A 14348-nucleotide genomic window follows, 5' to 3' on the forward strand; every position below is an offset into this window, starting at 1 on the left:
TTAATTTTTTTTGATGTAAACCCTAAATTCACGGTTTTCAGATTTTTCCCCTTATGTCTGCTAGCTGCCAAATTTCATTATTCTAAGTCAACGGAAAGTAGGTACTCTGTAGGTTTCTTGACAGACCGACAGACAGACAGACAAAAAAGTGATCCTATAAGGGTTCCGTTTTTCTTTTGAGGTACGGAACCCTAAAAAGGAAGAGGATCTCAATTCAAACGTGAAACGAATTTCAGTCCATCACTAGTTTCAGATTAATTAGTGTCCGCTACCAAGATAACAATAATCCTTTATAAACACCTAACGAGATACTGGACCACGTATCTACTGAAGACTACATTTACTCCGTGGCTCCCAAACAACACCTCCTGAAATCCTTGCCAACCTGGGTGGCCTGCTTGGATATAACGAACAACTACGTCTCGGTAAAGTTACCTGAAAAAAATCCTACTTAAAAGAAGAAAAACGCCCGCGTCAATCTATAGACCAATGACTTCGTAATGCATTGGAAGAATAAGATTTGGGAACGTGTCCTAAAAAAATCTTGTAAAAAATTGTTACAAAAATATTAGAAAACTCATTATAAATATCATGTTTACAAGTATGTCTTACTCAAGTGTCATACTTAGTATTAGGTAGTATTAGATGTTAGTATTAGACTAACAAGTATTAGTACTTATTAGTTTGCAACCCTTATTAGTTAGTTTGGACCCATCACCCATGTATCTATATACTTATGTGCCTCAAGTACCTACTTAACAAAACTAAAGAAGCTAGAAAATAAAGCATTCCCGTGGTAATTTAGATACATAGTCTGCGACAGGTTGAGATGGCAATCGGGGTATGGGGCTAGGGGACGCCCCGCACACCCACACGTCACCCGCGCTCGCCCGAACCGGGTAAGCGCGGGGCTGTTCAGGTGTGCGGGCGTTCCATCCCCGATTGTCATTTCACCCCTTCGCGTACTATGCCTATATACTTATTCTCACGCGGCTGGACCTACTCATGTGGCTGGACCTCACAAGTTTCTTTGTGGTATTGCTATCTCTTTCTGCCGCCACGTGCTAGGCCGCGGGGTTGAGCGTTCACATTAACTTAACGATGACGCTCACGTGTTTGTGAGCGTGAATTCTAGTGAGGCATCGCCTTGCAATTTATCGACATATCGATCGCAGTTATATAATAGTACATCTAGTATGCGATAGGTCGGGATGGGATGAAATGGTGCAGGGGACGTCTCACACACCCGCTCGTCTCTCGGTGTGCGGGGCGTCCCCACCGGGGTTGCCATCTCGACCTGTCGCTTAATACCTAAACTACGATTATTATCATCATAAACCCATCGCCAGCTCACTGCTTACCATGGGTCTTCTCTCAGAAAGAAGGGCTTATGGCTTACGTCCACCACGCTAGTCAAGTGCGGATTGACCGACTTCAGACACCTTTGATCACATTTTTGAAAAATCTCTGACATGCAGGCAGATTATCATTATCACGTCAATTTGTTTGTCTAATTCCACAATGGATATTCAAAAAATTTGAGTGTGCAAGGTGATGGGTATCTACCTTGATTTAAAGGTTTTAGACTTCTGCAGATCCTCATGATGTTTTCTTTCACCGCTATAACAAGTGGTATTTACTTTATAGGGTCTTGGACTGTACTTTACTAATAAAATGACGTGATTTTTTTGGAAAGCGGTAAGTGGTTTATGAGGCTAGAACTCATTAGGTATTAAAGAGAATAATTTTACAAAATCATGATTAAGTTTAGTTCAGTACGTTGAACTTAATTAAGACACTACATTTTATTTAGGTAGGTACTTAAATAATATTGAAATAACTTAACATAACAATAATAATTATTGACCAAGGGAAGTGAGCCTACTCTACGCCTAACTTACTAACACCTAACTAAGCCTACTTGAGAGAATTTGCACTTATCCGTCCGTCCGTCCGTACGTCTGTGACAGCCTTACAACTTTTGCTAACGTAATTACTTCAAATTTAAACATAAATATGTAAAGTGATGGCCTTCAGCCGAATATTGCATTAAAAAATCGTTTATATAAGGGGGCTCTCATACGAAATGGGGGGCTTTAGAGTGGAGGTTAAATTTGACGCTATATTATGTAAAAAACAGCTACATATTAGAAACTGAAACTTATGTATAATTTCAGTTATATCCTGTACTCGAACAACACATACTAAAATTACAAAAATATGATTTATAAAGAAATGAAATTATTTCATTTTTAATGGGCAAAGCTAACTTCTTGCACTTTTGCTCTCAGCATTTTAACAGGCGAACGTCTCAAATAATTGTTTAGCTCTATTTGCGTCTAATGTTAAAAGATAACTATTACAAAGTGGCTAATTCTGTTGTTCACAATCTCTAAACTAAACTAAAATGACAGGTCTAAATACATTACAATCCTTTTCATAATGCTCCCTGCGGAAAAGGATAGCAACAGATTTAGGCCTGCCAATTTGGTTTAGTTTCGCTTTAGAGATTTTGAACAACAGAATTAGCCACAATAGGTATGTAGTTAAAACAGTTTACTATCTTATGGGAATTATGGGATACCATAAGGTCTTAGTTCGGGGTGAACCACTTGTAATATTTATATGCTTCTAATAATAGTTCTTTCTCTCTTCTCTGTAGTGCACTTAGAATGCGTTGTACGTTGTACCTGACACACGTGAATTCAGGAACAGCACTTAAAGTCGTTATCGAGTATCGACACTTAAGTTAGCACATCCCTCTTATACGTCTGACGATCAACGAAACAAAACTAACCAACTCCCGACGAGCAGAGAAGTCGAGTTAAATGTTTACTAACATTAAGACGTGATTTATTAAAAGATAAAAACTAAATATTATTAAGATATTAAATAGGGTAAGAAGTATTATTTACATTATAACAGTAGAGTAATTTGATATTACGAAATTAGTGTGTGTGGTGAAAGAAGTGCATATGGACTAAAAATTCCAACGCAGGTAAGACCTAATATTATTAAATTTTGTTATGAAGTGGTTATCAAGTAAGTAATAGAATATAGGTAGTAAGTACTTAATGATAAAAAGAAAAATTGTCCTATTATAATTTTAGGCTATCTATAAGATACCTACTCAAAACTGCGATCCAGATGGGTACCTACAGTTGACGCGGGTAACATTGATACTGTAGCGGGGATTCTTAGGATACAGATGCCATCTAAAAAAAAATACGTAAATGTGGTATATTTTGCGAATTAGAATGTTACTAAACAATTTTTCAACACAAATGAAATGATAAAAATAAGTCGTACCTACCTAGACATTTTTTAAATTCGAATTTTATGCTATGACAAAGTTACCATACAAAGTTGGGTAACTTTGTGGGAACATTTTATAATATTTTATAATAATAATGGTAAAAATGGTTTTCTCCTACAAGTTTTGAAAAAAATACTCGACTGCAATTTATTTTATTTTATTGGGTTTATTTCCGTGGTCTTTGATTTTTCGGGATAAAAAGTAGCATATGTGCTTCCCCGGGATACAAGCTATCTCTGTACCAAATTTCATTAAAATCGGTTGAACGGATGGGCCGTGAAAAGCTAGCAGACAGACAGACAGACAGATAGACAGACAGACAGACAGACACACTTTCGCATTTATAATATTAGTATGGATAGTATGGATTATTAATTCGTTAATCATAATAACCCATTAAATAACGAAAAACCGGCCAAGTGCGAGTCAGGCTCGCGCAATGAGGGTTCCGTACTACGGTCGTATTTTTAGACATTTTGCATGAGAATTCAAAAACTATGATGCATAAAAATAAATAAAAATCTGTTTTAGAATCTACAGATGAAGACCTTTCATATGATACCCCACTTGATATAGTCACTCACTTCGAAAGTTGAAAATACTAATTATTAGTTCATGACCACAATTTTTTTTGTGTGATCTAACCATAAATTCACGGTTTTCAGATTTTTCCCCAAATGTCAGCTATAAGATCTACCTACCTGCCAAATTTCATGATTCTAGGTCAACGCGGGAGTACCTGTAGGTTTCTTGACAGACAGACAGACAACAAAGTGATCCTATAAGGGTTCCGTTTTTACTTTTGAGGTACGAAACCCTAAAAATAAAGCATTAGTTACTTAATTAGTTTATTTTTCCAAACCCAAATATCAGAAAGTATATCACTTAATGGATTAAGAGCCAGTGCGTGCCAGACCTTCTTTATATTTTTATACAAGCTGAAAGTTTCTCTGCGTATTCTCCCAACACAGGAAGGAACGATCAGCGACTATGAGGTTGGATCATGGTGGCTTTGGAAGATAAAAGGTAAAAAATCTTACGTCAAAGTATAAGGTCTATTTTTATATATTTTCTTCGGAATAGTATTAGAAATCATAATTATATTGCCATACACATCGTGGCAACCCCTACCAGACACCGTTACGGCGATTACGCACTACACTTCCGTCATCCGAGTTATATCCGTCATTCGTGAGAATACCAGCGATTATCTGCAACATACGCCATAATCTCCCATACTTGAAAACAAAAAGAACGTATTTTCATGGAGTCGGATCGGATGCAGTGCGGAAGTGCGGTTAAACGTACTGTTCCGAAGAAAAAAATAGGCTTTTCATTTTGACTTAAGATTTTGTACACCTTTATTGATAACAGGGTAATAAGGAACTAAGACGTTAATTCTTATTACGTTACTATTAATTCTTATCAAAATAAAATAGTTGATCATCTGAAGTATTCAATTTAGACCAAAATTGCCCTCTACATCATTTAATTTAGAATAATATCTTACGAGATATCACAAAATTAAAATTATATGAAATCGAGACGGAGGCGGCGCGATTTATAATATTAGAAGTGTGGATTATTAATCACTCCTCACTGACACCACATTAGTATCTACATTGCACCCATGCGAAGCCGGGGCGGGTCGCTATACCTAAATATAAATGTTTAAAAAGTGTTTCGCAACTTTTTGGATTCAGCATGTGGCTCGTTAGCACCCGATTTTAGAAACTTTGCGTTGTGACACTGGGCACGTGTTCTCGCTGCCCAAACGTGATTTAAACTTGTACAGATTCTTTTTTAAAAGTAAGCAACTCAATACCATAAGAAAACTTTGACGTTAGGTAGAATTATACGAAAGAAGTTTAGTAGTTAATTGGTCTTCGGTATACTTAAAGCTAGTCAGTTCGGTTTAAATCTTCTTACAAGTTTTTACTAGTTACAGAATCATAAATCAGCTGCTCTGCCTATTTTTTAGTGCCATCCTGACGAATGGGTTAGTGGTGTGACTGTGGTCTACGACCTATTTAATGGATAAGGAGATATAATATTGTAGATTAGTTTTATTCACATAGTGTTTACTAGTCAGCTTCATCGTTAGCTGGCATAAGTTTCGTGCAGGGACTTGGCCACGATCTTGCGCTGCCTGCTCATTTGATATCATCTGTTGGGGGATTTACCAACGCTGCGCTTTCCGCCACTAGGTCGCCATTCTAGCTTTAGAACCCCAACGTCTATAGGTTCTTGGAACTCTGTAGCAATGGGTGCCACTTTAGCCTTCTCATCTTGTACTCGAGCTATGTCAGCTAATTAGCTTATTAAGTAGATCAATCAAATATAAATGTTTACGTTTTCGCTGAAATATAATAAAATTGCTGATTCCGAAGGCATTGAACTCGCGATGTTCACTTCAGAATTAAGTGTCAATATCTGAACTAAGTAAGTAAGTTTGTTTGTAAGTAACTATATAGTTATTAACTGTAACGTTAGTACTCTTTGTAGTAAATATTGAATGACATTAAGATACTGGATAAACATTCATTTTGTCTTCTCGGTGCTCCTCTTTATAATAAATTGATACAACCACTCTTGGATCAAAATGTCAGAACGGTTTTGGCTAACACCGACAAATTGGGCAGTCTAAATTCTCACATTGCATTTTCGATCCTAAAATATCGCGTTTTTTAACCAAAATAATTAATATACTTCGCGCGAGCCCAATTCGGAAATTTCCTGGACTACTCGATAACATGGATGCCAATCTTAAAAGTACACTAGAACGAATTCTAAAAACTTTTGATGAGCAGTTCGGAATCAAGCTACTTTACTGGTCAAGTACGGTGGCATTGATAAATTTGAAATTCACGGACTGTCTTTCTGCAAAGGAGCTCTGATAGGCTATTTGGGCATAGCTCTCTTAACGATAAGATCAAAAGGGCTCTTGCCACCATAGACATTCCTGCGCTCATTGAGCCAGCTGGGATTAGTTGGGATGATGGTAAGAGACCTGATGGATTGACGCTGGTTTCCTGGAAACGGGGACGGGTGCTAATGTGGGACGCAACGTGCGTTGACACATCGGACCCGTGTCATATTAGGGAGTCAGCATCATGACCGGACAGGTGCCGCAGCGGAAATGGGTGAAAACGGCAAGCGGCTCAAGTATGCCTCTCTTATCGAGAGTTACATTTTTGTTCCGTTTTCCGTGGATGCCTTGGAGCTATGGAGTCTTAGTGCTAAAAAAATTACGAGACATTTCACCGCGATTAATAACCTCATCTGGTGACAGAAGGGCTGGCTCATTTTTTGCGCTACGGATCAGCCTGGCTGTCCAGCGCGGAGATACAGCCAGTATTCTTAGCACCATTCCACGCGGGCATGATTAAGGCTAGCTTTAAGTTTTATAGTAATACATTTTCAATTTTCAATACTCGTTTTAATAAGTAACTCTTAACTAATGATAATTTTATTTTCAGACAAAATCATCAATATGGACAACCTGGATGATTCAGAGAATAATGCGAAAGTATCGGATTCTGCTTACTCTAACAGCTGTAGTAACAGCCAGTCTAGAAGAAGGTAAGTTTGTGTCGATTATTTCTGTGAAAGTATAGGTAAGACTTACCCACACACTTTCGCATAGATATTAATTACTACTAGCTGATGCTCGCAACTTCGTCCGCGTGGATTTAGTTTTTTAAAATCCCGTAAGAACTCTTTAATTTTCAGGGATGAATAGTAGTGTGACTGTCTGTCTGTGTGTATCAAGCTCATTTCACACGACGGGATATTAATTATGTTATAGTCCGGTCAAAATAATTTGCCAAGGTTACAATAATTCGCATAGAGCTAAAAATTGGTACGAGTGTTGGTTACACCAATATAAATGAATTAATATAAGTCCCTATCGATCGATCGATTGGTTCTTGAATATCTATTTTGATCGGACTATAAAATAATTTACATCCCGTAGTGTGAAATGAGCTTCAAAGTCTGGCTGTCGGTCTGTCGTTTATATTTAGACGGCTAGACCACTACTGACTAATCTAATAGGACTTTTTTTGCTTTATAAATAAAAATTGACATCGAAGTGCTGGCAAATTTTTTGCGCAAAGGAAAAGACTGTCCAGTCAGTGCAATGCAGCCAGTATTCTCAGCACCACACGCTGCCATGATTTGTACAGTAATATACTTAGTCAAGGCTGGCTTTTAGCTTTATCGTAAAATTTTAAATAAAAACCGGTCAAGTGCGAGATGGACTTGCATATGAAGGAAGGAGTGGAACCAACTCCCATCGGCGGTGTTCGTACTAAATTATAACATGGGGTTATTCAAGGGGCGGACCAACAAATTCCTAAAAGGCCGGCCACGCATCGGCGGTTCCTCTAGTGCTGCAAATGTTCATGGGCGGCGGTAATCACTTAACATCAGATGACCCGCCTGCTCGTTTATCTCTATAAAAAAAAGTAGAAGTCAAACCCAAAAAAATCACAATTTCTGATTTTGGTTTGAGGGAATCAGTGTTTGACTGTGCAACAATCTTGCATATTATGTCCAATGCTGAAGGCGAACGTGATCCAGTTACTGTCAATATATGTATTTACTACTCCAGTCTATAACCTGGACATTTAATTATTAGGTCAGGAGTTTCTACACGTGAAGTTGGTCTGTACTCTATTGATTACACAGTTGGTAGCTGCCGCGTGACTCTGAAAACGTGTGCGTGGGCTGAAAACCAGAGCCAAGTTGGTCAATCCAATCTACCGTCTCCAAAACAAATCTCTTTTATTAGGGTTCCGTACCTTAAAAGGAACTTTCAGTGATTTTAACAGTTGTAACTTCTTTTTAGCCATAGCTCGAAATCGACACATTCTGGTAGTAATTCAAGTGGAAGCAGTGGATACGGTGGAAAGCCGTCTACTTCTGGATACAGGTTTGAAAAATCTTTATAAAACAAGCATAAATAAGTTAGAAATAAAAATAAAAACTTTTTAAAGTACCTAGGTTAATAGCTTCTTTAACTAACAATAAAGGAATAAATCCATACATAATAATTTTTTTTTTTTTTTATTTTTTTTTTTTTATTTGAAAGTAATCAACAGCGTAAATACACAATTATTATTTAAATTTAAATCTAGGTATAACAGAAGGCCAAAAGAGATTACTTAAAATTATAATTAAACTATTTTAACAGAATAGAGTTAGAATAAATGTATGTATATACAATAATAAAATAAAATAAAATAAAATTATCATCAAAGTAATGTTCGTGTGTTCGTTTGTTTGTTACCTATGCGTTCGCGCATCGGTGATTTGCCTTCTCTATAGATTTTACATTACAGGCCAGTCTCATAATGGCTTAAAATGTACCTATATAGTTTTTTTTTATTTTTTTATTTTTCATGTATCGAAATTGTAGTTAGGTAGGTACATGGTAGTAATAAATTAAGTTACATTGGAAATGCTTATCTCTAAATAGAGATTTCTTGCAGTAAGGCATTTAATTATTTAATCTAGTGACCCGCCCCAGCTTCGTTTGGGTGCAATTTACTAATTAAATTGAGACGTGTACTATTACCATAAAATTTCTGATTTTCCAAAAAAATCTTTTCATACAAACCTTAACTTAACAAGTACGAACACAAAAAAAAAGAATCGTACTCAAGTGATGATCTTTCATACTTGCGGCATTCCGGTATTTGACTAGTCAAATCGGTAACTTTTTATCAACCGTCAAAACGCGCGCTTAGTATGCGACTACATGAAATACCGGTATGTGACGTCACAGTCATTTGACGTCCTTTTTTAATTTAATCGATATTTTAAAATGGTTATCTCACATAAAACTAATAAAAGACGTGGATCTTTCGTATTTTGCAAGACCCTCTATTTAATAATCACTGAGAAATAATTTACTTTTGACATAGTCAAATACCGTATTGATTTTTATTTATATAGATATATATGTATATCTATGATTTTTCTTTGTATCCGCGTTTATTCTACCAAATGGTTTCTTTGCAGCAATAACCAAGGTCAACCAGCTGAAAAGAGATCCAAAGATAAAGACGCAAAGAAGAAAAAGCCCCTGCAGAGTCTACAAACGGATTTACAAGTTACTGAGGTCATAAATGAAACTGAATGCGTTCGCGAACTCGCGCCGATCCTTGAATCGTCTAAGGAAGAGATCAGTGATGGTAACAGAAGTTCCTTTTCTTTATTATTTCTTTTTCGACTTTTCATTATGACATTATGATTCTAAGTAGGTTCTTACTTTCAACCGATTAAAAAAAAGGATGTTACGTCGAGGAAGCTTAAGCATTTTAAGCTTCCTCGTCATTTTTAAAAATCTTCAGTTTTAATCCGCGCTATAAGTATTGCGACATTGATTGCGACGAGAACTTATTACTGCATTTCAAGATATAATTTTTCATGTCTAACTATTGTCTATGACTAAGTAATAATAATTAGGAATTATACAACTATGAAGTAATAAGGATTCGACCGGCCTCGACTTAAAACTGTTGTACACTCTCGCAACAATTTATTAGCAAGAAACTTACAAAAATAAATGTTAAAAAAAGATAACAATGACGGCGGCCATAATCCTCTAGAACAGACAAATACGTATGGTATAGTCCGTATAAAATGAGAACTCACTCGCCATTTGAAACTGTCATCAAAAGTTCGATTTACATTTTACTTAGTCCTTATTTTAAAGGTGAAAAAACCGTACTTTTGACATGACAGTTGACGCATAGAGTTAAAATGGCGAATGAATTCGCATTTTGTACGCATTAATTATTACATCGTACCTACTTATAACGTGCAATATGTAGCGTCAGCCTTTCCATTACTCAATACATCGATGATATGAAGGAAAAGTAGCACATTGTAGAATCTCACGTGTACTTACTGTAGATTTGTCCGTCTGTATTAGCGGATTTATAGCAAATGAAAGTTGTTGTTTACATAAATATATTAATTTTATTTACTTAATAAATTAATATTATTGATTAATTTATATTTATAAGTAATATAAGCCTAACCACCAACTTAATTCAGAATAATAACGCTAACATCTCTAATAATAAAACAATTAAAACAATTATTATTATTACAGAAGTCCAAGGGCCTGATTATTTGATAATTTCTTCCTAAAAGCAGTGTTATAATATTTAGTTTACGTCACCGGTAATACCTACCCGTTAGTTAAGGTAACACACATGATCTATGTATTTAGCTCAATTTTCAGGATTATACGAATAATAACATGCTTAATCCTAGTATGGTGATAGTGATTTCTTTCAGCTAATAATAAATTCTCTCATTCATCATCATATTGTTATTCGAAGCATTCATCTAATTTTCAAGTTTATCTTCCGGTATAATTTTGTTGTGCAGTTACTCAAACGCAATTGCCCGGATCAGTGCAGCCCGAGGACGGGCCTGAGCCGATGGAAGTATCTGACAGGACCAGTGGAAAAGACGAGGTAATCTACCGTTAGGATAAAGCTACTTTTCATCCAAAGATGTGCTAGGAGAAAATTCATCAATGGGATCGATTTTGTTACCAAAACCCTAAACTATTTAATGAATCAATCTAGTTTGTGGGTTTTTTTTATAGGGCGCTTTTCTCTTATCTGTGTTAGATAAGGCAGCCTTTATCGTATTAAAATTTGATGCCGAACGCAGCTACATTGTTTCTGCTTTGTTATTCTAGCCCGATGTATGCAATACGCCAGTTGGTACTCCCCTAGCCCTTGTTACCAGCCATCCAAATTCTATCCAAACTTATGTAAGTATAATCTATATATTTTTACAAGAGGTAGTATAACTCTTTGGTACCATCGTCGCAAATACTCTTGAGCGCTGGCGATTCAAATTATTTTCATTTATTCATATCAGCCTTGTGCAAGTTTGTCACATGTCGTTTGTTGTACCGCAATGCATACCACCAACATTATATTGAAATTTAAAGCTACACGTATTATTAATTATTGTTTACTTTCCAGGATGGATTTTCTTGTGTAATATCCTTGCAAGATGGAATCGTGATGTATACGACGCCATCTATCACCCCTGTGCTTGGTTTTCCTAAAGACATGTGGATTGGCCGATCTTTTATAGATTTTGTACACCAACGGGTAAGGTTCTGTCATTATTTCGATTTGCTGTTTTTGAAAGTGAAAACTTATTGAGGCACGTTTGGCGATTTTGTAATGGGCATGGGATAGTAAAACTAAACTACTTAATGTTAAATAATGCTTTTAATTCACAAATTATGAAGTTTTCATTTTTGACACTACAATTGAACTGAAAATCCAATAAAAACCACTGCTATATTTTCAAAGTTTTAAGTTTTCGCTTCTGTCGGCAGTTTCCACTGACTGTCAATTATTTATTATAGTTTCACATTTCTTTACGTTTTGCGTTTGACCAAAACATAACGTAACAGTAACATAATATTACGTGGTAACGATGATATTGTATTAATGCGATTGGTTTGAGGAGAGTTTTCAGTGCATTACTTTATGGAAACGTGGGTATCCCTGAAAATCGTTTTGCTTTGAGACGTCATCAATTGTGTCTTGTAATCTCCTTTCACCTCCACCTAAATGTTAAGTTGGTGCTGGGATCGGGTATGAAAAAAGAGGGTTCTAGGAGCAACGACGGTGGATCGAATCATCAACTTTCAGTATATTCCTTGATCATTGAGCTAAATTGCTAATTGAAGGCCGGCTTCTAGGTCAGATTCTAGGTTTTTCATAAATTAAAATTTAAATCCCATAACATCAATTTACATTACGCCTCTATAACCGTCCAAGTGCTATATTAAAATGACTATTTGGATTTATTTTGTTAGATCATAAGTTAGCCTTTGACCGTGATATCACTTGGTGCAGTCAAAGACGGAAGCGGGTTAACTTGAAAGAGGTCTTTCAGCTCATTAAACCTATACTCCTTATCTTTTTCTACGCGGCATAATACCGGAACTTTAATTCGCTCGGCCGCACCTCTTTGGCAGTCATCTTTAAATTGATTTATATTTTCGCAGGATCGCGACACATTTGCATCTCAAATCACAAGCGGGCTAGCGGCTCCGAAAACTGTAAACGGTACGCAAACTAAAGGTAATTTTACTTTCTTAATAATCCATGCTGCCAATAGATACAAATTTATCGTGGGTCGTTGCTTAAAATAATTGCATGATATTTTTAAACACCATTATCAAACATGATTTACATACAACCATACTGCTCCTACAAGGTACTATAATAATAACATCTTAGTAAAATGAAGTCACAGTTTTATGATACAAACTTTACAGGACATTCTGATACAAATGAGGGTTTCATTCGGCTACATACTTGATTTCCTGTTTCAGTGAGGTAAAAAAATGAATTCTTTTAAAGTTTTTCATTTACAGGTTCTTTTGTGAATTCTGTAGTTGGCAGGAGTTTTGGTTCTATAATTGATTTTTAAATAATACTAGTTTAGCTTTTGCAGGATGAGTGAAATACACCTACCTACTGTGCGATGTTTATTTTCAGTGGGATGTGGTTGTTCGTATGTAATTTATTACAGCAAATATGGGAATCATTAATACTGTTCGTCGTCATGATTGGCACATGGATGATGAAAGAGAACGCTGGTACCATTTATTTTCATGTTTAGTCAAAGAGATTTTCATTGAGTTAGTGTAAAAAAATCATAATATTGACAGTCAAAAACCAATCTTATTCTTACTCGAGATATAAAAAAAACTAAGTCAAGCGAACGTCTAGCGAAGTGTAGCGTCCGATCTCAGTGGTTAGCAACTATTTTTTACGAGAAAACCCAATGACTCAAACAGCTTAATTTCTTATACTATTCATGGCGGCCATTTTGAAATTTTTAGTATTTGTTGTCATAGCGGCAATATAACATATTCTGTAAGAAATTCAACCCTATACCTATTACGATTTACGAGATACAGCACATTGTTAGACTGATGGACGGACGGACGGACAGCGGAGTCTTAGTAATGGGGTCCCGAGGGTACCTTTCGGGCACGGAACCTTAAAAAGGACTAATTATAATTTGCCTTATTTGTGAGGATTGGGGTAGTTATATTATAAAAATAAAATCTATTTAGTACCTATTGATCATTTGAAAATATATTCTTTTGTTTGATCACAGTTTATTATTATTTTATACATAAAAATGATACATCCTAAAATGTTAAAAGAGATCAGAATACAAATAATATGTGAGTTAAAGTATACTTACTAATCTAACCAATCTGTTAGGTAAATCTCTCGAAATATTTTTATAAGTCCCGCAAATTGCTATTGCGCTGGAACCATGTCTCATTAATACCGAAATGACTTCATTTTGACGTCAGCTGAAATACAAAATATACCATCAGCTCGAAACTTCAGTCTAGTACTGACGTCACAAAAACGGCCCTGCGCATTAGCAATTTGCGGGAAATATATAGCGATATACTATGAGTGTTGAGTGTTGTGTTGTAATTTTAATGCCTTACTTCATTTTTCCGCAAGTTAATCCATGTTCTTCAACAGCCCCTGCTCTTGGGGACCACGTATCAACAACGGTCTGTCGTTTAAGACGATACAAAGGATTGAACACTGGTTTTGGAATCAAAGATAGAGTTGTTACGTTCACGCCGTTCTTGTTGAAATTCTTCTTTAAAAACATGAATGAAGACATGGGACCAGTTGTGTACTTGGTGATTCAAGCTTCACCGTTCTTTTCCGCCTTCAAAAGTAAGTTAGTCATCGATTTTGGTTTTATGATATTTATGGTAGTATAAATGATATAGTGGTTAGGATGTCCGCCTCCTAAACCGAGGTCGAAAGTTGATCCCGGGCACGCACCTCTAACTTTTCGGAGTTATGTGCGTTTTAAATAATTCAATACCACTTGCTTGCTTGGTGAAGGAAAATATCGTGAGGAAACTTGCATGCCTGAGAGTTCTCCATAATGTTCTAAAAGGTGTGTGATGTCTACCAATCCGCACTTG

At 36.1% G+C, this 14348-nt stretch overlaps 1 protein-coding gene across 2 annotated transcripts in view; it reads left to right on the top strand.

Annotated features, from left to right (window-relative positions):
- The first annotated feature begins 2785 nt into the window (after positions 1-2785).
- per (period circadian regulator) overlaps positions 2786-14348 on the top strand; it is a 33868-nt gene continuing 22305 nt past the window's right edge. Inside the window, exons 1-9 of one of the 2 annotated variants that reach the window (XM_069509035.1) lie at positions 2786-2998; positions 6796-6898; positions 8169-8252; positions 9344-9516; positions 10724-10812; positions 11043-11117; positions 11335-11466; positions 12378-12453; positions 13888-14091. In XM_069509035.1, the coding sequence (XP_069365136.1) occupies positions 6810-6898; positions 8169-8252; positions 9344-9516; positions 10724-10812; positions 11043-11117; positions 11335-11466; positions 12378-12453; positions 13888-14091 (922 nt within the window). In that variant the 5' untranslated portion in view covers positions 2786-2998; positions 6796-6809. The remainder of the gene's footprint in view (positions 2999-6795; positions 6899-8168; positions 8253-9343; positions 9517-10723; positions 10813-11042; positions 11118-11334; positions 11467-12377; positions 12454-13887; positions 14092-14348) is intronic. The other variant, XM_069509036.1, reaches the window with a different exon arrangement.

The sequence above is a fragment of the Maniola hyperantus genome, chromosome Z, assembly GCF_902806685.2.
Source record: "Maniola hyperantus chromosome Z, iAphHyp1.2, whole genome shotgun sequence".
NCBI lineage: Eukaryota > Metazoa > Arthropoda > Insecta > Lepidoptera > Nymphalidae > Maniola > Maniola hyperantus.